The sequence below is a fragment of the Bos grunniens genome, chromosome 13, assembly GCF_055505025.1.
Source record: "Bos grunniens cultivar Pamir isolate PY7600 chromosome 13, Bosgru_T2T1.0, whole genome shotgun sequence".
NCBI lineage: Eukaryota > Metazoa > Chordata > Mammalia > Artiodactyla > Bovidae > Bos > Bos grunniens.
The window spans coordinates 75,091,813-75,119,225 of record NC_141177.1 but is presented as its reverse complement, the minus strand read 5'-3'; the positions used below and the strand labels follow the sequence as shown (position 1 = coordinate 75,119,225).

General features: G+C 42.3%; 1 protein-coding gene across 6 annotated transcripts in view; it reads left to right on the top strand.

Annotated features, from left to right (window-relative positions):
* The window catches only part of MACROD2 (mono-ADP ribosylhydrolase 2), a 2,315,241-nt gene that overhangs the window by 1,667,621 nt on the left and 620,207 nt on the right, over window positions 1-27,413 (top strand). For all 6 annotated transcript variants that reach the window (XR_015139977.1, XM_086335015.1, XM_086335014.1 and 3 more), the window contains exon 8: window positions 24,897-24,970. Coding sequence is in view for 5 of the 6 variants with exons in the window: in XM_086335015.1 (XP_086191141.1) it covers window positions 24,897-24,970 (74 nt within the window). In the remaining variant the exon portion in view is untranslated. The remainder of the gene's footprint in view (window positions 1-24,896; window positions 24,971-27,413) is intronic.

The window sequence follows — 27,413 nt, the reverse complement described above, 5'->3', positions numbered from 1 at the left end:
ATTTGGGCTCCAAAATCACTGCAGATGGTGATTGCAGCCATGAAATTAAAAGATGCTTACTCCTTGGAAGAAAAGTTATGACCAACCTAGATAGCATATTCAAAAGCAGAGACATTACTTTGCCAACAGAGGTCCGTCTAGTCAACGCTGTGGTTTTCCAGCGGTCATGTATGGATGTGAGAGTTGGACTGTGAAGAAAGCTGAGCGCTGAAGAATTGATGCTTTTGAACTGTGGTGTTGGAGAAGACTCTTGAGAGTCCCTTGGACTGCAAGGAGATCCAGCCAGTCCATTCTAAAGGAGATCAGGCCTGGGTATTCTTTGGAAGGACTGATGTTAAAGCTGAAAGTCCAGTACTTTGGCCACCTCTTGTGAAGAGTTGACTCATTGGAAAAGACTCTGATGCTGGGAGGGATTGGGGGCAGGAGGAGAAGGGGACGACAGAGGATGAGATGGCTCGATGGCATCACCAACTCGATGGACGTGAGTTTGAGTGAACTCCGGGAGTTGGTGATGGACAGGGAGGCCTGGCATGCTGTGGTCCATGGGGTCGCAAAGAGTCGGACACGACTGAATGACAGAACTGACTGAACTGAATCCTGCAGAGACGGAGAAGGCAATGGCAAACCACTCCAGTACTCTTGCCTGGAAAATCCCGTGGGCGGAGGAGCCTGGTGGGCTGCAGTCCATGGGGTCGCAAAGAGTCGGACACGACTGAGCGACTTCACTTTCACTTTTCACTTTCATGCATTGGAGAAGGAAATGGCAACCCACTTCAGTGTTCTTGCCTGGAGAATCCCAGGGATGGGGGAGCCTGGTAGGCTGCCATCTCTGGGATCGCACAGAGTCGGCCATGACTGAAGCGACTTAGCAGCAGCATCAGCAGCAGTAGTCCTGCAGAGAAGTAAATTGTGAACATATTGGTTGCTTCACTCTGCCCTTCTGGGCAGGGGTCACCTGCCACCTACCCGCCCCTAGCCCTACCCCTACCCCCCACCCTCAGGCAGATCCACCACCCTCAGGCAGACTCCACCCACTTCAGGCAGACCCCACCCCCTCAGGCAGACTCCACCCTCTTCAGGCAGACTCCGCCCCCTTCAGGCAGACTCCACCCCCCTCAGGCACAGTCCTACCCCAACCCTTTCAGGTAGACTCCACCCCCTCAGGCAGACTCTGCCCCCTCAGGCAGACTCCACCCCCTCCCCCATCTCTGGCATGGCTCCCCTACTGATCGTTCTTCTGTACTCCCGATGTCTCCTTCTATCAAGGGAATGTTTTACTCTCTTACTCTTTGCTTTCTTTCCCCCAGCCCTCTCTTTCTTGTTTTACAAAAAGCAATGCTTATTATGAAAGTGATTACAGCCTCATCTGTGCTGCAGAGAGATTAGAACACTAGGAGTCTCCTCACACTTGAGTCGTCCACTTCCTTGACGTGTGCACCGGACATTAATAAGGGCAGTCAACCTGGGCCCCTGGGCTCCATTCAGGCAGGAATCATTTGGAAGGAATTTTTTCACAGCTTATTTTGCGTTAGGAGGGAAGATTTGAATAATTGTATATCTCTGTGTAACCAACTATGCAGTCAAGATTTAGAACATTTCTGTCACCCTGGAAAGTTGCCTTACCTTTCAGGCAATCCGATTCCCCCTTAAACAACCATTGTTCTAATTTCTAACAGCTTAGTTTTGCCTGTTTTGGAACTTCAATGGAATCTTGCCAGTATATACACTTTGCATCTGGTTTCTTTCATTCAAAGTACTGTCTTAGAGATTCATCCATATTGTATGTATCAGTAGCCCATTCTACATTTTTTAATGGAAATACAGCATTTATTATATGTCAGAAATGTGCCTGAGTATAATTCTGACATGAGATGCAATGGGCAGTACTAAAGGGAATTTCTGATGACCATGAAAAGTACTTTGTAACTTCAATGTGTTATTAAAGCCATTACTGACATTATTACACAATGAAGAGTTTCCCGTCTGATAAAACATTCCTTAGTAATTACCAGGCCTCTGTGCTTAAGAGAGTTGAAATTTTATGTGCTTGCTGTCACACGGGAATTGCTTTAATATCATTTCCTAAAATGAGCTTTTGAATTTAGGATTCCAAAAGAACACTGAAGTTGCTGGTGGGTAAAACTGTCATTTAGAAAATATGCTAAACACAGCAACTGGAAATGCTCATCTGTCAAAGCTGAGAGCTGTTTATTTTATTTTACATTATTTTACTTTTTAAAGTTTAACTTTATTTTTAGTGGGCTATTTTTTAGAGAAGTTTTAGATTCATGACAAAGCTCAGTGGAAAACAGAGATTCCCTGTACACCACCTGCCCACATACAGCCTCCACCACAAATCCCATAGGAAAGTGATACATTATTTATAATCAGTGAACCTACACTGACACATCATTATCACCCAAAGTCTGTAGTTTATATTAGGGCTCACTCTTGGTGTTGTACTTTCTATAGGCTTGGATAAAAGTATGACACATATCTATAATTATAGTATCATAAAGAATACTGTCATTGCCTTTAAAAATCTTCTGTGCTACACCTATTCATTGCTTCCTCCCCCTCAACCTCTGGCACCTTTTGATCCTTTTCTGGTATCCATAGTATTATAATTTCCAGTTTGAACCATACAGTATGTGGTCTTTTCAGATTGGCTTCTTTCATTTAGTATTATAAGTTCCCTTTGTGTCTTTTCATGCCTTGATAGCTCACTGACTAATATTTGATTGGGTTTTCCTGGTGGCTCAGTGGTAAAGAATCTGTCTGCCAATGCAGGAGACACTGGTTGGACCCCTAGTATGGGAAGAGCCACTGGAGAAGAAAATGACAACCTACTCCAGTGTTCTTGCCTGCAAAAACCCCATGGACAGAGGAGCCTGGTGAGCTCCAGGCCATGGGGGTCCCATAGAGTCAGACATAACTTTAGCAACTGAACAACAAAATATTCCATCATCTGGAGGTACCACAGTTTGTTTATTCACTCACCTGCTAAAGGACATTTTGCTTTTAATTTAGGCAATTATGAATGATCTGTGTGCAGCTTTTTGTGTGGGCATAACTCCTTTACATAAATACTAAGGAGCGTATGGTAAGTGTACATTTAGTCTGTAGAAAACTGCCAAATTCTCTTTCAAAGTGGCTGTACCACCTTGCAGATCCACCAGTAATGAATTGGGAGTTCCTCTTGTTCTGCATCCTCACCAGCATTTGGTGTTGTCAGTGTTCCAGATTTTGGTCATTCTAGTAACTGTGTAGTAGTATCTCATTATTAATTTTCAATTCTTTGCTAAAATGTGATGGAGAGAATCTTTTTATAAACTTATTTCCCATCTGTGTGTGTGTGTGTGTGTTTGGTGAGGTATCTGATCGTATCTTTTGCTCATTTTTAAATCAACTTGTTCATTTTCTTATTGATGAGTTTTGAGAGTTCTTTGCATATTTTTGGAGAACAGTCCTTTATCAAATGTGTCTTGCAAATATTTTCCCCCTGTTTGGCTTGTCATTCACTTGACAGTGGTTTTCATAGAGTAGAAGTTTTTAATTTTAATGATGGCCAGCTTATCAATTGAGCCTTTGATGCTGTATCAAAAAGTTATCACCATACAAATGTTTTCTATATATTTTCCTATGCTATCTGTGAATATATATATATATATACACACACATATATATATATACACACACATGGTTCCTATTATATTTTTTAAATCTGTTAAATCAATTAAGAATAAGAATAAAAGCTTTACTTTATCTTCACTTATTCCCTCTCTAATGCTCTTCCTTTCTGAATGTAGATCTGTTTGACTTGCATTGTTTTCCTCCACTCTGAAGAACTTTTCTCACAAGGCAGGTCTACCAGAAAAACATTCCCTCCATTTTTGTATCTGATAAAGTCTTTATGTCTTCTTCAGTGTTGAAGGATAATTTTGAAGGTGCAGAATTGGTGATTTTGTTTTCTCAACACGTTAAATATGTCACTCCCCTCTCTTGCTTGGATGGTTTCTGAGACATTGGGTAAGAGACTTATCTTTTATCCTCTATATGTAAAATGCATTTTTCCCCTCTGGCTTCTTTCAGGATTTTTTAAAATTTATCTTTGAAAGTGAAAGTGAAGTTGCTCAGTCGTGTCCGACTCTTTGCGATCCCATGGACTGTAGCCTATCAGGCTCCTCCATCCATGGGATTTTCCAGGCAAGAGTGCTGGAGTGGATTGCCATTTCCTTCTCCAGGGGATCTTACTGACCCGGGAATCAAACCCGGGTCTCCCACATTGCAAGCAGATGCTTTACTGTCTGAGCCACCAGGGAAGCTCAAAATTTATCTTTAATTTTCTGCAATTTGAATACAATATGCCAAGGTGTAGTTTTGTTTTTGATTTGTTTTAGTCTTCCTTGGTGTTCTCTGAACTTCCTGTATCTATAGTCTGGTGTCTGACATTAACCTGGAGGAAATTCTCAGCCATTATTGCTTCAAATATTTTTGTTTCTTTCTTTTCCTTCTGGTATTCCATTATATATATTTTATACTTCCTGTATTTGCCTCACAGTTCTTAGATATTCTGCTCTATTTTTGTCTTATCCTCTTTATTTTCTATTTTTTAAGTCTCTATTAACTTTCAAAGCTTCTATACCCTTAAGGTCAGAAATTTTCTTCACCTGTGTCTACTCTATTAATGGCCCATCAAAGGCGTTCTTCATTTCTGTTACACTATTTTTGAACTCTAGAATTTTTTTGATTCTATTTCTTTCTTAGAATTTGTCTCTCAACTTATAATAATGCACATACGTTCTTATATGCTATATACTTGATCTGTTAGAATCTTTAGCATATTAATCATTCCAGCATCCTTACTATATCTGTTTGATTGTGATGCTTGCTGTCTCTTCCAACTGTGCTTTTTTTTGCCTCTTAGTATGTCTTGTAATTTTTCCTTGATAGCTGGACATGATATATTGGGTAGATGGAACTGCAGTAAATAGATCTTTAGTAAGGTGGTAGTGAGGTGGTGGGGGGAGAGAATGTTCTGTAGTCCTGTGATGAGTTCTCAGTCTGTTTTGAGCCTGAGCTTCTGAACTGTGAATATCACAATCACTTCTCAGCTTCCCCTTCTCCACCTCAGGTGGATGGAATAACTAAGGGTGCCTGGAGTTAGGGATTTACCTTCCTCATGTAAATGCCTCAAGTTTTCCTGGTGGCTAAGTGGTAAAGAATCCACTGAGGCAGGAAACATGGGTTCGATCCCTGGGTTGGGAAGATCCCCTGGAGAAGGAAACGGCAACCCACTCCAGTATTCTTGCCTGGAAAATCCCACGGACAGAGGAGCCTGGTGGGCTATGGTCCATGGGGTTGCAAAAGAGTCAGACTGGACTTAGCAACTAAACAACAACAACAATGTAGGTGCCTAAAGCTGGCTGAAGTAGAACATGGCCCTTCCTTCCGGTATGTTAGGCTCTGGTAAAGCAGTTTCTCCTGAAGGCAGGCCTTGTAAAGAACTCAGCAACATGTTTCAAAGAAGTCCCAAGCCACCTCCCCCACCTTCCCTACACCAACACCCCCACCTTTGCAGAGAGCAGGAGGTGATTTTTTAATCTCTACTCACTGTAAGAACCTGGTCAAGGTAAAATTCACAAAAGGGGGAGGGGGGGCGACCCTAAGACTATCCCCCCACCGCCATGGAATTTGTAACTTTCCAGTGTATTTAAAAAAAAAAAAAGGAAACTTCAACTAAAGTTAGAGTTGGGAAGGCCTGTGTGGGGAGTTCTTACACCCTCCCAGGCATTATCCCAAATAAAATTTGGGGCAGGAGGAGAAGGGGACGACAGAGGATGAGATGGCTGGATGGCATCCCTGACTCGATGGACGTGGGTCTCAGTGAACTCCGGGAGTTGGTGATGGACAGGGAGGCTTGGCGTGCTGCGATTCATGGGGTCGCAAAGAGTCGGACACGACTGAGCGACTGAACTGAAGTGAACTTGCATCTCAGAGAAGAAGCAGGAGGAAGGACTAATTCTTGTTGCCCAGCAACAAGCCCAGCCAATGGAAAACACTGCAGCTCAGCCTATGAGAAGACACTACCAACCTGAAGGCTTACTTTCCTCCAGTGAAAATTCACTTAGAACTGCTGCTGCAGCTACTAAGTCGCTTCAGTCGTGTCTGACTCTGTGCGACCCCATAGATGGCAGCCCACCAGGCTTCTCCGTCCCTGGGATTCTCCAGGCAAGAACACTGGAGTGGGTTGCCATTTCCTTCATCAATGCATGAAAGTGAAAATTGAAAGTGAAGTCGCTCAGTCATGTCCGACTCTTCGCGACCCCATGGACGGCAGCCTACCAGGCTCCTCCGTCCATGGGATTTTCCAGGCAAGAGTACTGGAGTGGGGTGCCATTGCCTTCTCCATCACTTAGAACAGTCCCTCCCAAAGCCCCATTTTCCCTATAAAAGCAACCTGTGGTTTGCTTGTGGTTAGCCAGAGCTTGTGTCTTCTGAATTGCAGTTCTTTCAACTACTCCTGAGTAAACTCATTGAGCTAGTCTGGTAAGTTACCTTTTTTTGAAGTTGACACAAAATTGTCTACTCCAAGCTCCAACAAACAATTCCTTAATTACAGTTTAGGTTTTCCTGCCGTGGTACTGGTTCCTGTGGAGATTTCTGCTTAGGAATTTCTGTTCTGATAAGTTGGAATTCTCTGTTATTCACCAGTTTCTCCAAATTAAAGAGATAGTGGTTTTCTCTGTGACCTCACTTCTCTGATGGATCTAAGAAGATCTTTTTAAAAATATTTCCAGTTTGTTCAGTCAGTTTTTCCTTGTCAGAACAAAGTGATGAATCCCAAGCACCGTTAAGTGCCAGAATGCCATTCTATTTTTTAAGGGGGAAAAAAAAAAATCTTTTCAGCTGTTGCTGCTGCTGCTAAGTCGCATCAGTCGTGTCCGACTCTGTGCGATCCCATAGATGGCAGCCCACCCTGCTCCGCAGTCCCTGGGATTTTCCAGGCAAGAACACTGGAGTGGGTTGCCATTGCCTTCCCCATTGTGTTACATAAGTGAATGTTGTGTGACTAGTTTATATTTCTATCAGCAATACCTTGATATGTTGGCGTCCACACAAAAATTCCCACTTTCAAAAGAAATCCATCAAACCTTCAACTTATATGTTTAAGTGGGTAGTATTACCTCTAAAAGCACAAACTGAGCTTCTCTGACCCTGGCAGGTTTTCATAGTGTGTTACAACTTCACGTTATTGTGCATTTGCTTACTGTAGCTCTAGCAGGAGAACAGATTGATTTTTGATGGGAAATACACCCTTCCAGGGACAGGGGAGCCTGGTGGGCTGCCGTCTATGGGGTCGCACAGAGTCGGACACGACTAAAGTGACTTAGCAGCAGCAGCAGCAGGATTTCATTATCTTACCACAATCTTGGTCTAGAGCTCATGGTTTGTGAGATATTGTCATTCATTATTAAGATGAACAATGACAAGCATTGTGGGAAATTTGCATTTGAAAATGCAGTTTTCCTGCTCTACAATTCTGTGGCTTATTTGGTCTCTTCATTCCTGTGTCATTCCTCAAACCTCCTACCCCCACATGCCTCACTGTGGTTTAGAAGAATGAGCCAGGTTCTGTCCATCTGAAGGAAATGGTACATGCATCACTTCCTTTTACATCTCTCTAGGCATTTTTAGGAGTAGTGTCTTATATTTGGGTAAAACTTTGAAATCCAAAAACCAGTGAAGGGAATGTTCTAGATAGAATAGTGTGTGTGTATATATATACACACACACACACATATACAACAAATCAATCCATTGTTCAGGTCCCTCCAAATTCCTTTTAGATTCTTTAAAGAAGTGTACCCCTCTTACTAGGCTTCTGTAAAAATCCAGAGTGTGGTGATTTGGGGGGATCTAATCAGTAAACTCCTTTTGGAGGTTGATATTTTAGAGGACAGCAAGTATGGTACAATTCTTTCAGAAGTTTAACTGTAAATGAGGTCAATCTTGTGAAAACCTGTTTCTTCCAGTACCTGTTTCTGTTACCAAAGATTGCCTTTCCTAGTGTCAAGAGGGGCTTCTGGGAGAAGGCAGGTAATGTAAATATGCCCCCAAGTTCTTGACAGACTGGGAGACTGATCTTGAATGAACGCACCTGTGCTTGGAGCCGCTGCTCGTGGTGGACGGAAGTGCTTCATGCTCTCAGCTGGGTCTCCAGGGCTCCCGTGCTAACCAGCATTCACCTACCTCGCTTCAGGCTTTCTTACACTCTTCAGCTCTCTCACATCTTTAAGTACCTATAAGGAAAGGGGCCTGAATGAGAGCACCTGTGACCAAAAGAGGCACGTGACTTACACCCCTTAGTCTTCACAAGAGTAACCTTAGCGCCACGTTGCAGGTGCAAACACAGAGCAGCAGAAACGTGCTGCGTTCACCCAGAGGGCAGCTTGCAGGATGCAGGGGGACATGCACAGTGTGGTAGGTCTGGCTCCAGGCCTCTTCTTGGCCTTGTTTGAGCAGCCCTCTTGACCCCATTCCCATGCCCTATTCCCATGCCTCATTCCTTGAACGAGTATACAGAGTGTATTACATTTTACTCTGGAAGAACAGTCCACAAATGAAACCATATTCTGAAGATTAGAAAGACCTAGATAAAAGCACAGACCACTCCTGGGTGCTGTGTGGCCTTAGTGGGATTTCAGAAAAAAACTTACGTTCTCTGACTATCAATTCTAGTTCAGTGTATCAGTCAGATTTTTCTGTATTAAGACAACCCCTCCAATCCAATGGCTGACAGCAAAGAGCCTTTATTCTCTGATTCCTGGTTCTGTGGTCTTGCTGTTGTTTAACTGATAAAGGCTAGGCTTGGTCTGGCCAAGCTGGGTTCTAGGCTTTTACTGGGGCTCAGTCTCTGTCAGCTCTCTCATTTCAGGGGCCAGGCTGAAAAAGCAGCATCTACCTGGGGTATTCTTTCTATGCCACCAAGAACTTTTAAAGCCTGTTTCTGCTCACATCCTATTGACCAAAGCAAGTCACACACGCAAATTCGGCATCAGTCAGGCAAATAAGTACACTCCACCCACAGGGACAGGTTCTGCAAAGCCAGGTGGTAAATGATGTAGCAAAGAAGAGTGGAGAACAGGGGACACTTATCTGATCCAGCACACTCAAACTAAACTATTAAAAAGAGATACAGTGGTCTGCTGGTAGCATTCCTGCTCACATCAGACTTGAAGCTTTGCCGTCTGTCTCAACATGGAAATTTTCAGAACTTCTCACTTGGTAACTTTTGAAATGTCTTTGCAAATGACTTTCAGTATGTGGTCCTCCAGTGGACTTTAATTATATCAAAACAAGGTGTTTTTGATCACAAAAATCACACCAAATGTTTTATTTTTAATTACAATTTTAGGCCCTAAGAGTGCATTCACCTCTGGCTCACTCAGCAAGAGAGTGGCTGCCATGGTATATGCTTTCAAACCGTGAAGAGTTTCCACCAGCTGGGCCCTCCCTATGTAGGAAAATTGTGCATACTGACATTGGGAGGCTAGCTCAAACCTCAGATTATAGAGGGTTGAAGCCAATGTCTATCTCAGCATTCAGCCTTGAGAGATAGTTCATGCTGTGTGACCATCAGAGTGCAGATGGTCACTGAGAAGCTTTTCAGAGGCATTCCTGGACTGATGAAGGCAGTTTACACAGGCCTTCAGGGAACTGGACCAGGCATTGGTCTGTAAAAGCCAATAATCAGAGGCTTTGGGGACTAACTCATTGTCTTCCATGTTTGTTGATTGGGATTAACACTGCTGGGAGCTGTGCTGACGGTCTCTAGTGTGGGTCCTTCAGGAGAACCTTGCTCCTGCCTGGACAGGTGTGGGGCATAAAATCAGCTTCTTGGGACATAAACTGTTTTCTGCCTGCGAGTGGGTGACATTCGAAACTTAGACACTCCCTGTGCTGATATGTCCCTGAAATTGGTCCTATATTCTCCCCACTTGAGGGTGACAGAAGCCCAAGAGATGTTTATCAGACCTAAAGCCAAGAGGATCTAGATCTCATTCTCCTAGGTGCACCAAATAGATTCAAGGGATTAGATCTGTTAGACAGAATGCCTGAAGAACTATGGACGGAGGTTTATGACATTGTACAGGAACAGGAATCAAGACCATCCTCAAGGAAAATAAATGCAAACGGCAAAATGGTTGACTGAGGAAGCCTTCCAAATAGCTGTGAATAGAAGAGAAGTGAAAGGCAAAGGAGAGAAGGAAAGATATACCCATTTGAATGCAGGGTTCCAAAGAATATCAAGGAGAAGTAAGAAAGCCTTCCTCAGTGATCACTGCAAAGAAATAAAGGGGAACAGTAGAATGGGAAAGACTGGAGATCTCAAGAAAATTAGAGATACCAATGGAACATTTCATGCAAAGATGGGCTAAATAAAGGACAGAAATGGTATGGACCTAACAGAAGCAGAAGATATTAAGAAGAGGTGGTAAGAATACACAGAAGAACTGTACAAAAAAGATCTTCATGACCCAGATAACAATGATGGTGTGATCAGTCACCTAGAGCCAGATATCCTGGAATGTGAAGTCAAGTGGGTCTTAGGAAGCATCACTATGAACAAAGCTGGTGGAGGTGATGAAATTCCAGTTGAGCTATTTCAAATCCTAAAAGATGATGCTGTGAAAGTGCTGCACTCAATATGCCAGCAAATTTGGAAAACTCAGCAGTGGCCACAGGACTGGAAAAGATCAGGTTTCATTCCAATCCCAAAGAAAGACAATGCTAAAGAATGCTCAAACTACTGCACAATTGCACTCATCTCACATGCTAGTAAAGTAATGCTCAAAATTCTCCAAGCCAGGCTTCAACAGTACGTGAACCATGAACTTCCAGATGTTCAAGCTGGATTTAGAAAAGGCTGAGGAACCAGAGATCAAATTGCCAACATCTGCTGGATCATCAAAAAAGCAAGAGAGTTCTAGAAAAATATCAATGTCTGTTTTATTGACTATGCCAAAACCTTTGACTATGTGGACCACAACAAACTCTGGAAAATTCTTCAAGATATGGGAATACCATAACACCTGACCTGCCTTTTGAGAAACCTGTATGCAGGTCAGGAAGCAACAGTTAGAACTGGACATGGAACAACAGACTGGTTCCAAATAGGGAAAGGAGTATGTCAAGGCTGTATATTGTCACCCTGCTTATTTAACTTATATGCAGAGTACATCATGAGAAATGCTGGGCTGGATGAAGCACAAGCTGCAATCAAGATTGCCACGAGAAATATCAATATCCTCAGATATGCAGATGACACCACCTTTACGGCAGAAAGCAAAGAGGAACTAAAGAGCCCCCTTGATGAAACGGAAAAAGAAGAGTGAAAAAGCTGGCTTAAAACTCAACATTCAAAAAACTAAGATCATGGCATCTGGTACCATCACTGCATGGCAAATAGATGGGAAAACAGTGGAAACAGTGACAGACTTTATTTTGGGGGGGCTCCAGAATCACTGTAGATAGTGACTACAGCTGTGAAATTAAAAGATGCTTACTCCTTGAAAGGAAAGTTATGACCAACCTAGACAACATATTAAAAAGCAGAGACATTCCTTTGCCAACAAAAGTCCATCTAGTCAAAGCTATGATTTTTCCAGTGGTCATGTTATGGATGTGAGAGTTGGACCATAAAGAAAGCTAAGTGCTGAAGAATTGATACTTTTGAACTGTGGTGTTGGAGAAGACTCTTGAGAGTCCCTTGGACTGCAAGGAGATCCAACCAGTCCATCCTAAAGGAAATCAGTCCTGAATATTCATTGGAAGGACTGATGCTGAAACTCCAATACTTTGGCCACCTGATGTAAAGAACCTAGTAGAAAAGACCTCTAAAAAGACCTCAGAATAGACCCTGATGCTGGGAAAGATTGAAGGCGGGAGGAGAAGGGACGGAAAGAGGATGAGATGGTTGGATGGCATCACTGACTCAATGGACATGAGTTTTAGTAAACTCTAGGAGCTGGTGATGGACAGGGAGGCCTGGCTTACTGCAGTCCATGGGGTCTCAAAGAGTTGGACATGACTGAGCGACTGAACTGAAGTCATGTGCGTGGGATATTTAGCCAGCAGGCTCCAATACACAACACAGAATCAGTTCATTTCCTGATTGAACATGAAGGACTGATTGAATGTGGCAAGGACTGATTTCCCTAGACCTCAGGTGGTGTAAAATCATGGCCGGGAGCCTCACAGGGCACTGGAGCAACCAATTATGCCCCAGGTTCTCACTGTTCATACTCCATGTTTTTGAGCACCTATTTTGCTTTGTCATTGAAGGTGGAGGGCTTCCCTGGTGGCTCAGTGGTAAAGAATCTGCCTGCTGATGCAGGAGGCACATGTTCAATCCCTGGGTCGGGATGATCCCTTGGAGAAGGAAATGGCAACCCACTCCAACATTCTTATCTGGAGAATTCCATGGACAGAGGAACCTGGTGGGCTACAGTGCATAGGGTCACAAATAGACATGACTTAGCGACTGAACAGCACAACTAAAGGTGGAAAAGTGAGTAAGATAAGGGTTCTGCCTCTTGGAGCTTCTATTGCAATGGGATAGATGCAAGGTGACCAGTTGCATGGATCTGAGATCATTTCAGATTTTGGGAAGGGCAGCAGAAATACCCTGCAAGCCAAAGTGAGGAGTGTGGACTTTGGTCATAAGCGTGGAGAAAGCCACTCGGGGCTCCTAGCATGGACATGAGATCACATGCTTTAAATTTGGAAAAATCACTGCCCCCCAGGTCCATGTACCATACACACCACCAGTTCAGAAAGTAGACACTGAATTTTCATCTCTCAGTTGATCCCAGGATCAGTCTTTTCTACTCAAATGTGATGTCCTCAACAAACTCCTTTGATTACCCTTTTTGGAAAAATCATCTTTTAAAAAATTTCATAAGAATTCTTTTCCAGGTGATTCTGTGAGATCTTTCATCTCCCTTCTCCAGAGACTTATTCAGGGTTAGTAGGAACAGCTTGCATAGAATAGAATTTGTTTCACGAACCATTTCTCAGGTCATTATTATAATTCCTTAGGCAAAAGGTGATTTAAAAAACACTCTTAGAAATAAGACACCAGTGCTCATAAGTTTGAGAAGCTGATGAAGCTTGCATAGATGGTAACCTTGTGTCCCATAAAAATGCAGCTCATTCAGACCTGCTTTGCAGAGCAGGGACAACTTGAAAACTTCATGTTCCACAATTTTTTTTTAAGGGAAAGCAAGTTACTCAAGTCTGAGGTGAATATAGTAGAATTTATGGGGTATTATTCACTATGCACACATAATGTCAAGTGAAATGAAAGAATGGGCGTGAGGAGATTAAGAAGTATAGAAATTTCCTTTCTTTATGACCAATTCTAGAGGTCGTGTGTGGAAAATCAATACTAAGCTGATACCAGTGAGGGGTAAGGCAGGGCCATGGGGGAAAGCATGATGTCACAGAAGTTCTGTTGTGAGCCAGTGAGCTTCAGATGTTCAGGTTTTATTAATAACTGTGTCAAAAATTACAGTACCTACATGTTGAGGAATAACCAGCTTGTATATGGTCCCCAGGGGCTCCTTGGGCCCAAGTTATGCTCTTCAGTGAAGATAGTAAGTGCTAGACTGGGGGCTCCCACCTGAGAAAGAGGGCAGGGCATCAGAGGCCCAGGGCTCTCAGGTATGGTCCTCACAGGAGGCTCTGTACTTGGGCAACAAACTTTCTGACCACAGGGGCCTTCAGGCTGACTTCTTCCTTCCTTTGGAATTTGAAACAGGCTTGCATCTGGACTGGAGTCTCTGAAGGAGAAGCACTGTGGTGATCATCCTTCTGCAGAGATGTGAGGCTGAACTGAACGCCAGGCACTGAGCTAGAGTGTGGATGGAGGGAGGGAAGTTGGTAGATCCAGGTCAGGGGGCAGAGGGGGAAGGCTGATTCTGGCCGTGCCTCTGCTTGAGTTCCCCTATAGTCTTTTTTTTTTTTTTCCACTTCTGTAAAATGATAAAGATTGTATACATCTTGAAGGGAGTTTCGAGGGTTTGGAGCTGTATTAGCTGGAAGCCAGAGGTGGCAGGGCTTCTAAGAACAGGCTTCCACCCCATGCCCATCCATAGCCACGTGCGGTATCATTGCTTCCTCTTCAGATAGGTGCTGGTCCACATCACATTTATCATATTAGTGAGTGATTCTAAGTTCATTAAAGCTTGTACAATACAGACTGTACTTTGCATACCTCTTGATTGTATTCAGGATGTATCCAAATTAAACATCTTTGACCAGCTCCTCCCTCAATACACTGTCACTGTCCATTTAGAAGCCAACTCATCTTCTTTCTTCTCCCTTCTTTTCCTTGGGCTGTTGTGAAGATTACTTAGTATTGGCATGCATTTTACTTAGTGACTTGTACATAATAATTACTTGCTAAATGTTAACAACAGCAACAACAGCAGCAATTTTGCTATTTCAAGATTTCTATGTAGTGGGGCAGCCTCACATGCCAATGTGAACCTGGCTTATGACCTCTGAAAGTGAAGTGAAAGTTGCTCAGTCATGTCCAACTCTTTGTGACCCCATGGATGATACAGGCCATGGAATATCTCCAGGCCAGAATACTAGAGTGGGTAGACATTGCCTTCTCCAGGGGATCTTCCCAACCCAGGGATCAAATCCAGGTCTCCCACATTGCAAGTGGATTCTTTACCAGCTGAGCCACAGGGGAAGCCCTCTGCACCTCCCAACAGTAAAATATGATTGTGATTTCATGCTGATGACCAGCAGGCTCCCCAACTCTTTTCCCTTTGTCATTAACTTATAAAACATTCTCTATTGTGCATGTTCCCAAGATGACAACTAGAAAAGTTTAGAGAAAGAGCGCTCTCCAGATAAGACATAATACCTCACTTCCTCAAATTCGTGAACAGATGCTGGTGGCTGTCATAGTTTCCTTTCCCCCAAAAGCAGGGGTTAGGGTTGAGTTTGGAAGAGAGTTTCATGAATGGTAGTAGGGGAGAAAGACAAGGAGAGGGGGTCAGCTGAGCATCTGAGATCAAAGAGGATCTTGCTGAGCATCATTGCTGTGGACCATGGGAGCATCCACCCACTGGGCAGCATTCAGCATGCCCCTCAGCCTTCTCCACCAGGGGGCGGGTGATCTGATGTGGGTACCCACTACCTCATTAATCATGACTGAAGGATGCTCCTGGTGCCTTTGATTCCCTGACACTCCAGACTTGCCCCATAGTGGGCAGTGAGAACCCACAGTTGAAAGGCAGCAGGTGCCGGTGGGTGTAAGTTGAGCCAGGGTGCGAGGATTACACATGCCACGGGGATGTATGTAGGGCATGGTCTGAGTCTTCCACAGTGATGCAACTGATTGATATGCCATATTGTATGTGTATATGTATGCAAATGGGCTTCCCCTGGTGGCTCTGCAGTGAAGAATCTGCCTGCAAGGCAGGCGATGTAGGAGATGCAGGTTCGATCCCTGGGTCAGGAAGATGCCCTGGAGCAGGGCATGGCGAGCTGTTCCAGTATTCTTGCCTGGAGAATCCCATGGCCTGAGGAGCCTGGTGGGCTACAGTCCGTAGGTTTGCAAAGAGTCGGATACGACTGAAGCAAATGAGCATGCATACGTATATGCAAATAACAAGCCTGCCGTATTATGTGTATACAGATGTATGACACAGCCTGCCTTGTCCTTTCAAGCAGCAGCTAAGACTCCACCCTGTTGAGGACGGACTGCAGATGCCTCCCTCTTGCCTTCCAGGTGCCCTTTTGCTCTGCTGAGAGAAGCCAGCGACGCCCTCGTTAGCATGCTGCTGCCATGCTCACTGCAGTGACGGGGCCAGGGTCAGCCTTATTACTTCACCTGTTTTATCGCTTGTGAAACTCAGCCGTTAGCCAGAATTGTCTGAGTGGCTGCTCTGGCAGTTGCTTAACGGTGAGGTTCCTTCAGCTCATTTCTCTCAAGTAATTTGATTCCATCACGCTATCAGAATTGCTTTTTTTGGTTTGGAAGGAGGCCTGGGGGAGGAGGTTGATGGAAAGCTGTTTTGAGGTTAACAACAATCCTTGTCCTGTAAGTTTCCCCGTGTCCACCACACTCCCCATCTGCACGCTTCTACCTCTCTCGCCCACGCAGGTCAGGGGTGGATGTGTGTTCAGGAGGTTGGTGAAGTATGTTCTGAGCAAAACACAACCCAGCTCGCGTTGCATCTTCTTTTACCTGAGCTTGTAAAGTGTGTTGTTTCACTGTCTACTTAGTCCCCACACCAGAATTCGTGTGCTAAGATAGAAAAAGATTGTGGCTATCCTCTTAAAAAATCAAGCAAAGTATAATTTTACATTAAGTCAATGTTGAAAATCCCAGTTCAACTGATGTTAACATTTCAATAAGCCCAGTAATTCATGATTCCCCTCATTTAGGACAGATTTTCATCAATGCAGAAAATCCCATGTTTAATAACTGATATTTTTATTTTACTTGAGTTTGTGTGTAAATAGAAACACTAAAAGCAGCAGCATGCTTTCCTCATTAAAGACTTGATGGGGAGGGAGGATTTAAAAGTAGATGTGAATTTAATGGGCAGAGTTTCAGTTTGATTTTTTTTTTAAACTGTTGCTTCTTTTTTTTTTTTTTTTGGATATTTATGGCCATTTGGCCCCAACTGGGTGCTTATAGTCACCCTAAGGGCTGGTAAGTGTGGCAACCACTTTGTAAATAATATGCAATGGACATGGAGATTTATGATCCCATAAAGTTGTTACTATTTTATCACAGCCTTGGGCCAACTGCCTGGCTGGGTAGAGTTGATAATATGGATTAAATACCCTTTGAGGTGAAGGCCACTCCAGAAGAAATTGTGTAGCTAAAAAAAATGATTCAGTACACAAACAGTAGTTTTTACATTTATGAGGTTTGCCTGGGCATTGATCACTAGATGGTTTTCTTCTTACAACTGCTAGAGAGGCACGGGCAGTTAAAGCGCAGGTGATCGCTGGAAACTGGGCTGGAAGATGAGGGGAAATGCAGGCCCTGGGTGGACTATAAACGGTAGATGGGTTGAATATTTTAAAGCATGGATTAACTGTACTGGGTATTCTGTTCAATTTGATTTTTAACTCTTTTGCATGCTAAGAGCTTCTCAGAAATAATTGATTTAGGGCATTACTATCTGCCTCTGTATGATGTAGTAATCTATAGCTCCAAGCATACCTCACTGTGAGTTTAAAACAGAAGTTGATCCATTGCTTCTTCCTCAAAAACGGGCAGAGTATGTTATATTTATATTTATTTGGGTAGACTGTGCTGGATTTTCAATAGAAAATATTTGTTTTATAACAACAGGACAACTTTAATTTCTCCATAGGAACCTATAGACAAAGTAAAGATATTTGGGTACTCAACTGTTTCCAGCTCTTTGCCACCTCATGAACTGATATTGGGAAATTATCAACAACAGCGATTTTTTTTTTTTTTAAGAAAGCCAGAGAGGAAAATTGTCAATGACAAGGTCAAAGCCAGATTCACTCCAATTATGTTGGAAACAATTAGGATTTTCCACAATTCCAATAAACAGTGTCTTGGGTAGAGACTTCAATGACTCTTCGCTGCTGTTATCTTTTCTGCAGCTTGATGCAAAGAGAAAATATAAGGCAATAACTGAGTGAGAGAAAATGGCTAAAGTAGTATTTGATACTCCATGGAAGAAAAGCATTGCAAACTCAACTTGCTGTTTTGGTTTCCCCACTCTGTTGTTTCTCCCTTTTGTCTCCACTTTTCCCTCTTCTGTTCTGATGTTCTGTTGACAGAATTTGTCCCCTCATGGTTTAAGTACTCACTGCTTTGTAGAGAGAAAACAAGAGAGTCAGAAAGTGTGTCTGAGCTTCTAGCTATAAAAGGTATTGATTAGCCTAAAGCTGTCCTTAATGGCTTTAAATGTGGTCAAGAAAATATAATGAAGTACATCCTGGCATGTTAACTAACTAGAAAGATAACTACATTGTTTTAAACTTTAATACATTTCTGTTGGGACTGCACATCAGTACAACCGCTTTGGAAACCTGGTAGGAGCTGCCAGTCCTACCATCTGGGGAATGAACCTCTGGACCCATAACCCCAACTCCTGGGTACATTCTGAGCAGAAACAAGTGCTTTAGTTTTCAGCGTGGCATGCAAGAGAATGTTTATGGCAGCTTTATTCACAATAGCCCCAAATTGGAAACAATCCAATTATCCATCAATACTGGAATGGATAAGTTGTGGAATATTCATGCAGTGGAATGCAGCCCTCCAGTGAAAAAGAATGAGCTTCTGCTGCACGTGTGAATATAGCATGGCTATATGGATACATGGATAAATCAGGCAGGCATGATATTGAACAAAATACAGACAGTGCATATTGTCCATGTATATGAATTGTAAAAGCAACAAAGCTAATCTGTGATTAGCTGTTCATTCAGGGTATAGGTATTGACCTGAAGCAAGACAGTTTTCTGCAGTGTTGGAAATGTTTTATATCTTGAGGTGGTGAACAGTGTATATGTGTGTGTGTACATATATATATACACACACATGCACATATGTGTATGTGTGAAAAACTTTGCAAGCAATTTAAATACAAAAGTAAATTTTAAAAATATTGTGTGATTTGGCTTCACCATTGACAGCAAAAGTTAATTTTAATAACCCTAATGAATGAGGAACTAAGTAGCTTTGGAATGACAGAAGCATGTTCTGTGCACACCTGGACACACACACCACTCCCTGCATGCTTGGCCCTGAATTGCTAATGGTTTGCTCAGCCTCATTGACCCTCATACTTGGAAGAGACTTTGTATGTCATCTAATTCAATGATTCATCTGAAGCTTGTCTGCAGCCTTGCCTCTGGGTGGCCATTCTGCTTTTGTGAACAAAAGCCCCCTGGTGACCAGAATACCATTGAAACCTCCTGAAGCAGGCCTTACTGTCCTCAGGAGCCTGGGCACAAATCCGCCCTTGTCTCTTCCTTGGTCTTGCTTGTAACCCTTGGGGTCTTGCAGTTAAGTGGACAAAGGATTGTGTGGTTGCTATTTGCCCAGAATATAGTATAATATTTATTTTGTTTACTTACGCTGCTGACAGCAAGTATGTTTTCAGGGATATTTGTCTGGATATTTTCCTCCCCTTTTAATTACAGCATAGCTTCCCACCAGGAGCTATATTTTCTCAAATGCAGTTTCTCAATAGTTTTCCCTCAGGGATGAAATAGGATAATGTGGATACATCATTTCTGCTTGGACATCTCATACCATACTCTTGAGCTAAGCGCTCTTGTTCCCCCAGTAATTAACCATTCCTGCTGTCGGTGCAAAAGTTCCTGAGTCCACATGTACTTATTGATCATTTTCTATGTGCCAGCAATGTTTCGGGGATACATGATAAGTAAAAACAGGTGTGGTAGCTTATCTCCTTAGGACGTTCACTCTATGAAGATTGTTAATCAAATATTTCCATAAATAAACATAAAATTGCAACTCCAGTGAGTGCTGCAAGGAAAAGGCACGTGGTCTTATGAAAGCATGAGGTGCGTAGTCGTCCATATCAGAGGAGCCTTCCCTGGTGGAGTGTTGGCTGAGCAGAGGGCAAATGTTAAAATGAGCTAGGAAAAGACAAGAATGCCATTTCTGGAAGAGGAAACAGCATGAACAAGGCCTCATTGCAGGAAGGTGAAAAGGAACATGCCACATTCAAAGACTAGAAAGAAGGTCAGTGTGGCTGGAATGAGAAAGCAGAGAGTAAAACAACATGAGACAGAGTCAGACCACTCAGGAGAGAAGTGTCAGCACGAATCTGGGGAGTGGTCTGAGGACAGAGCAGCCTTCAAAGGCTTGCAAAGGCTGTTCTTTGGAAAGTTCCTGAACATTCTAAAAAGAAGAGCTTTTGGGGAGATAGCTTTGGAATGGAAATATTACATCAGGGTCCAGAGTGTGATCTGGGGAGGAGGTACGGTGGGGGTTGTCATCAGAAATGACCAGGTCAGGGAACTGGCAAACCAGGTGTTGAGTGAGTCATCATCTTGGATGTTAAAAGTGCCCAACGTTATTACAAACCTGGAGGTGGAGATAAAAACTACAACTCAGTGCCAGAGGTTTGATGAATGTGGGAAAGTGACCAGGAGGTCACACATAGTTGAGAAGTGACCACAGTTGCCATGGTTCTAGGAGAACTTGTATAATTTCTCTGTGGGGAATTACATCTTCTAAAGGTTAATGCTGATGGCCATTGCAACTGAGCGTGATTACAGAATTTATTAGCTTTATATAGCCCTATAATTTTACTATTTAAATACCTCTTGAACACATCAAAAAGTTGGAGGTTTTCATGGGAAGAGAATAGAGGTAAGACAAATCTAGAATGGCCCCTGGGGTGTATACTCAAGCTAAGGTGCTAAGGTTTATTCTGGAAGAGCCGGAGAGTCAGCCAAGGCTGCCACTGTTTTGAGTAAGGTGGTGGTAACTGTACTTTAGGAGAATCACCTGAAGGCGGTGTGCTGGATAGGCGAGAGAAGGGGAGATGACCAAGAGCACAGGTACAAGTCAACTGCAGTTGTTGGGGCGAGAGCGGATCAGACCTTCTGAGATCGATGGATGAGGAAGAACGGGGTGGTGTCAGATCTGCCAGAGGGACACTGTGGGACCAGGTTACCAGGGGGGAAGCCGCTGACTCCGCAGCTGCTAACAGAGAGGCAGAGCCTTGGGCAGAACCAGAACCTCGGGAAGGGGTTCCTCTTGTGGACGAATGCACGTTGCACTTTTGGTTACACATCATACATCCGGCTCTACAGCCCATCAGGGGAGGCACCTGGGTTATTACAAATGTAGGTTTCCAACTCAGGGGAGAGACGGACTGGAAAGCTCACTGTGGTTAACCCCTAATTACGTACGCCCATTCTGGCCACCTTGTTTTTCTTTGCAGCCCACTAAGACTCCTTCTTCCCCCTCACGTCACTTTCTCTCACCTTTTCCATCAATTCCTTGCTGCTCACACCTTATTCCCAAGGACAGTGTCCCCTCGGCTCCTGACATACAGTGCGCTTCCCAAGGATTCTGTTGTTTTCTAAAAAGTAGCCCCTTCCTTCCTCAGCTCTCATCCGTGTCCCTACATTCCTGAATGCCCTTGTTTGCTGGACTGTGATGGCCTCTTGTTATTTCCTCCCTCCCAGCTTTGGGATTTAAAGACAAGGACTGGTCAGGGTCTATCTATACAGATATATCCATAAGTACATATGTGTATGTACATATATACCCTTTTCTAATTAAATAATGGGGTTCCCAGGTGGCACTAGTGGTAAAGAACATAAGAAAAGTGGGTTCAGTCTGTTTGTTTAGTGAATTAGCTAATGAACTGACAGGCTTTTCTCATTTTAAGAGTTTTATATTTTGAAAACTTCATTTAAGCAAAGTGAAACTATGTATAACAAAGCCATGATCCCAAATGTCATAAACGAATCTGCAAGTTTGAGAACGTGTGTACTTGTTTTTACACGGCAGGGTTCTCTCTCTCCTATGACAGTGACCAGGTGGAGCTTGGCACTGCTTTATTTCGGTCCCTTTCTTTCACAAAGCATGTAGAGACTTAATTACAAAAGCAACACTTACTTTTGGAAGTGGGGACAAACAAGTCCTCTTTTATTTCTCTCTCACATTTTCTCTGAAAGTCCACTGAGATTTAAACCATTAGTATTTAAATCATTAGAACTCCTGGAATATATTCTTTCCAGTGGTGGTGGTGGGGGGCGGGGTTCAATCCCTGGTTGGGGAACTATGATCCCATATGCTGTGCAGTGTGGCCAAAAGATAGAAAAAAAGAAAATCCAGGACTAGAATATACAAATCTGTAGAGACAAAGTAGATGAGTACTTGCCAGGAGCTGAGGGAGAGGTGAGACTGGGGAGAGTAATGAGTTAGAGCTTATTTTTTGGATGGTGAAAATATCCTGGGATTAGTGATGATGACTGCACAAGTTTGTGGACATCAAAACTGCTAAACTATATACTTTAAAACACTTCAAAGATTTTTTTTTAAAAATCCAGGAGGTAAAAGACACTGAAACATAAAAAATTAGTTAAAAACATTTAATACCAAAGAAGATGAAGACTGAGTGAAAGACTACAGACTTTTGTGACTAGGAAGCCAGTGGTGAGCTTGAGTTTTAATAGAAGAGTCACTCCCATCTCTCCTTTATTCCCCATAAATGAGTGACTTATAAGGTTTTCCCCTCACATTTATCTCTATTGGCAGAATGTCTGTGATTCTGTGAGTTCTTGAATGTGTTTGGTTCACATGCACTACAGGATGAGCTTTAGAAACTCTGACTCTGTGTGCTTATGCTCATTGATGTGTTACAAGTGCATCATTCTTCCTGCTCTTCTACAACCAAACCTGTACTATAAAATCAGGTCCTTTCATGTTGCCATTTCCAGTGGCTTTAAATGGAGCAGGCATGGCCTTCCTTGAATTTGTACAATATCTTTCAGTGGTTTGACTCTGTGACCAGTCTCTCACCCTGTCTTGTGCCAGCTCATTGATGGAGGGCTGCTGACTGTGTTACCCTGGGTCCACCACATTGCCGTCTCTGACCTGAATTTATTTGATTTGTCAGCTGAGGGTAACAGGCTTTAATATGACATCTTGAAAAGAAGAGAAGTGAAAGGCAAAGATATACCCATTTGAATGCAGAGTTCCAAACAATAGCAGGGAGAGATAAGAAAGCCTTCCTCAGTGATCAGTGCAAAGAAATAGAGGAAAACAATAGAATGGGAAAGACTAGAGATCTCTTCAAGAAAATTAGAGATACCAAGGGAACATTTCATGCAAAGATGGGCTCAATAAAGGACAGAAATGGTATGCACCTAACAGAAGCAGAAGATATTAAGAAGAGGTGGCAAGAATACACAGAAGAACTGTATGAAAAAGATTTTCATGACCCAGATAATCACAATGGTGTGATCAGTCACCTAGAGCCAGATATCCTGGAATGTGAAGTCAAGTGGGCCTAAGGAAGCTTCACTACAAACAAAGCTAGTGGAGCTGATGGAATTCCAGTTGAGCTATTTCAAATCCTAAAAGTTGATGCTGTTATAGCACTGTACTCAATATGCCAGCACATTTGGAAAACTCAGCAGTGGCCACAGGCCTGGAAAAGGTCAGTTTTCATTCCAATCCCAAAGAAAGGCAATGCCAAAGAATGCTCAAACTACCGCACAATTGCACTCATCTCACATGCTAGCAGAGTAATGCTCAAAATTCTCCAAGCCAGGATTCAGCAATATGTGACCTGTGAACTTCCAGATGTTCATTCTGGTTTTAGAAAAGGCAGAGGAACCACAGATCAAATTGCCAACTTCAAAAGCAAGAGAAGTCCAGAAAAACATCTATTTCTGCTTTATTTACTATGCCAAAGCCTTTGACTGTGTGGATCACAATAAACTATAGAAAATTCTGAAAGAGATGATAGTACCAAACCACCTGACCTGCCTCTTGAGAAATCTATATGCAGGTCAAGAAGCAACAGTTAGAACTGGACATAGAACAACACACTGGTTACAAATAGGGAAAGGAGTATGTCAAGGATGTACATTGTCATCCTGCTTATTTAACTTGTATGCAGAGTACATCCTGAGAAATGCTGGGCTGGATGAAGCACAAGCTGGAATCAAAACTGCCAGGAGAAATATCAGTAACTTCAGATATGCAGATGATACCACCCTTATGGCAGAAAGTGAAGAAGAACTAAAGAGCTTCTTGATGAAAGTGAAAGAGGAGAGTGAAAAAGTTGGCTTAAAGCTCAACATTCAGAAAACTAAGATCGTGGCATCTGGTCCCATCATTTCATGGCAAATAGATGGGTAAACAATGGAAATAGTGGCCGACTTTATTTTCTGGGGCCCCCAAATCCCTGCAGATGGTGACTGTGGCCATAAAATTAAAAGGCACTTGCTCCTTGGAAGGAAAGTTATGACCAACCTAGACAGCATATTAAAAAGCAGAGACATTCGTTTGCCAACAAAGGTCCGTCTAGTCAAGGCTATGGTTTTTCCAGTAGTCATGTATGGATGTGAGAGTTGGGCTTTAAAGAAAGTTGAGTGCCAAAGAATTGATGCTTTTGAACTGTGGCATTGGAGGAGACTCTTGAGAGTCCCTTGGACTGCAAGGAGATCCAACCAGTCCATCCTAAAAGGAGGTCAGTCCTGGGTGTTCACTGGAAGGACTGATGTTGAAGCTGAAACTCCAATACTTTGGCCACCTGATATGAAGAGCTGACTCATTTGAAAAGACCCTAATGCTGGGAAAGATTGAGGGCAGGAGGAGAAGGGGATGACAGAGGTTGAGTTGGTTGGATGGCATCACTGACTCAATGGACGTGAGTTTGGGTAAGCTCTGGAAGTTCCTGATGGACAGGGAGACCTGGCGTGCTGTGGTCCATGGGGTCACATAGAGTCAGACACGACTGAGTAACCGAACTGAACTGTATGAGAAAATTATGTGAAAATGTTGTGAAAGCTGTTAAGCAATTGTAAATCTTTTTAATAGATAACCATACAACTGAAGAGACAATTAGTTCTCTATTGCCCTTCTTGCTCTAGATGGGTGTAGGACCAGTGCCCTTGTATATAGCATTGCAGACTTCATCTCCTGTGATGTGAAGTGTAGAGTGTGTAGACCACTTACTAAGGTCTGCCTTGCTCAGTACTAAATGGTTGGATTGAATGTTGACTAAATGAGGAAAAAACCCAGTATCCATCCATGACTGACTCTCTATCACCTTTGCCTTTTTAAAAAAATGTGTCTTCTGCTTTTCACTTAGGTTTTCCAAACGAGCCTGCTGCAGTCATCGCCCTTAGCACCATTAAGGAATGGCTGGCCAAGAATCAGCACGAGGTAGGGGAACACAGTCAGTGAACATACAAGATGCTGTGATTTGATCCTCAGTTTTTAAAAGGCAGATACATTTATTCCATAAGTATCCAGTAGACCTAGTCACTGAGCCAAAGATGGGTGATTGATTATCTTTCTGTAATTATTGACTGAAGGCATGAAGTTGATTGGTTTTGGTGGTGAAGATGGGCAAAATGGTCAGATTTATTTAGCCATGATCTCACTTTTGCTTCTTCAGAAAAAAATGGGTTTTTGCATAAAAGAACTGGGTGGGTTTCATTAAGATGAAGAATTCAGGGATCGTCTGGTTCTGTTTTCCTGAAGGAGTTACCTTTGTTAATAGGGGATTTCTGATGTTTGTTAATCTTTTTTCAGTAATATAAGATCACTTTATATATAACCAATCTTTAAAGCAACCTCAGAGTGTGATATTGGAGTGGGTTTGACTGCGCTAAATCATCATGATGGGGATTTTTTTAAATGAAACTGAATATTTCCATCATTGTACATCATGCCTATTATTCTACTTATTTAATAAGATCTTCGGGATATATGCAGTGATGTGTAAAAGAATTATTCAAATAAACCAAGGAACACAATAAGTAAATATGCTATGGAGGCTTGGATTTTAGAAGTTCAATGATTAACATATAACAGCAAATAAGTATCAGACAACACACAATATTGTACATTTTTCTTATGATTTTGGTTTTGTCCTCATTTGCTCACATGAGTACTGTAAAGTATTTTGTTACATTTATGATGGCCCATGAATTTAGCTTTCTCCTTTGGCAGGAAATAGATTATTTGGAAATGTCTGGGTATGGAAAGAGACTATGGGAGTTTCCTAATGAGAGCTCTTGGTGCTTTTGTGTATTTAAAGAAACAGCAGTGTCATTTTTGGTAATTACTGTGATTTCAGCATTTTTAAAACAAGTATGAACATTGTTGATCTCAAGTAGAAGACCACGTGGTCAGACATACCCATTTTGGTGCTTGCTTTTTCTTTTCCCTTTACTTTTAAAAGATGTACGTAGGACAACTTCAATTTCGAGGATAACTTTAATAACCTCAAAGATGCAGAGTAAAAATTAAACCAAAATAGCCAGTTTCCAAAACATTTATTTGACATGTATTATTTTCACAACAATCTTGCAGAACATATAGGGTCGGTATTGCTATCCTTTTCTTCATCTGGAATCAAATGGTTAAATGACAAACTCAAAACTTCAGCATCTCAGAGCCAAGAGTCTGACCTGCCTCTCCTGATGCTAAAAGCCATTCCTCCTTGGAATGCTGCTGAGGCTAGGAGAGACGTTCAGTTCTTTTGAAAGCTGGTAATCATCAATATATCTCTTGGTCATAGTGAAGACTCTTGGACCATCTGCTTGGCAAAAATATAGTGTTTCATGAAAACTGGTAAATGAGCTTGTATATTGTTATGAATCCATCATTTCCAGTTAAGTAATAATCCAAGGACATTTCCCACACTGGAAATCCCCATGAGCCATCTTGGCACATGATGTGAATACACATAACTACACAAAACATAGGTAATGAGGAGGAACAAGCATGTTGGTCACGTCTATACCTCACTGACTTGTTTTTCTGATGGAGTCTCCCTACTTATACTATTCAGAGAGTTATTTTTTTTCAGATACTTGCTGGTTTAGCTTTCCCACCTAATGTGTTGTGGTTTTTTTTTTTTTTTTTTTTTTTTTGCTCTGATCTCCTTACTAGCCTACAGTCTTTGAGTTCACTCTTTTGCTGTCTTATTCTTTCCATGCTCATGTCTTGGGTTCATTGTAGGGAATCTACATAATTTGGATTAAGAAACATAACTTAGTTATTGTCATTACAACTTTAAACATAGCCTATGCGAATGCTTTTTCAAGAGGCTCCCTACTTATATATGCATCAGCTAATTTAATTTCAACAAGTCAGGTTTTACCTAATAAATGAAATTATAAGTCACGGGACATAGATAAAAGCTATACAAATGGATTATCTAGCAATATTTTGATGTATTTTTTGCTCTGTTGACAAACTAGGTTAAGGACTTTTTCAATTGTCTCTTCATGGCAGTATTCTTTTGGCATCCTGATTGTTTAAGCTATTTATTCATTAATTCACTCTTTTGATAATTATATATTGACTCTCACTAAAAACCAGACACTTTTCTAATACTAGGGACATAATGCTGAAAAACAATATTTTCTTATGATGTTCATAGTCTAGGAAAAGAGAAATCTAAATTAAACAAATAAATAGAATATCTCAAAGAGTACAAAGTAAAACCAAGTAATTGCATAGTGGATTCTCGGGGGATGTGGTTTTACAGAATGTAGAGATTGTTCTGAGGACATTACTTTGGGATGAAGATTTGGATGATGGGAAGGAATAAGCCAAGCCACACAAGAGGTCTTCAGGAAGGACATTCCACACA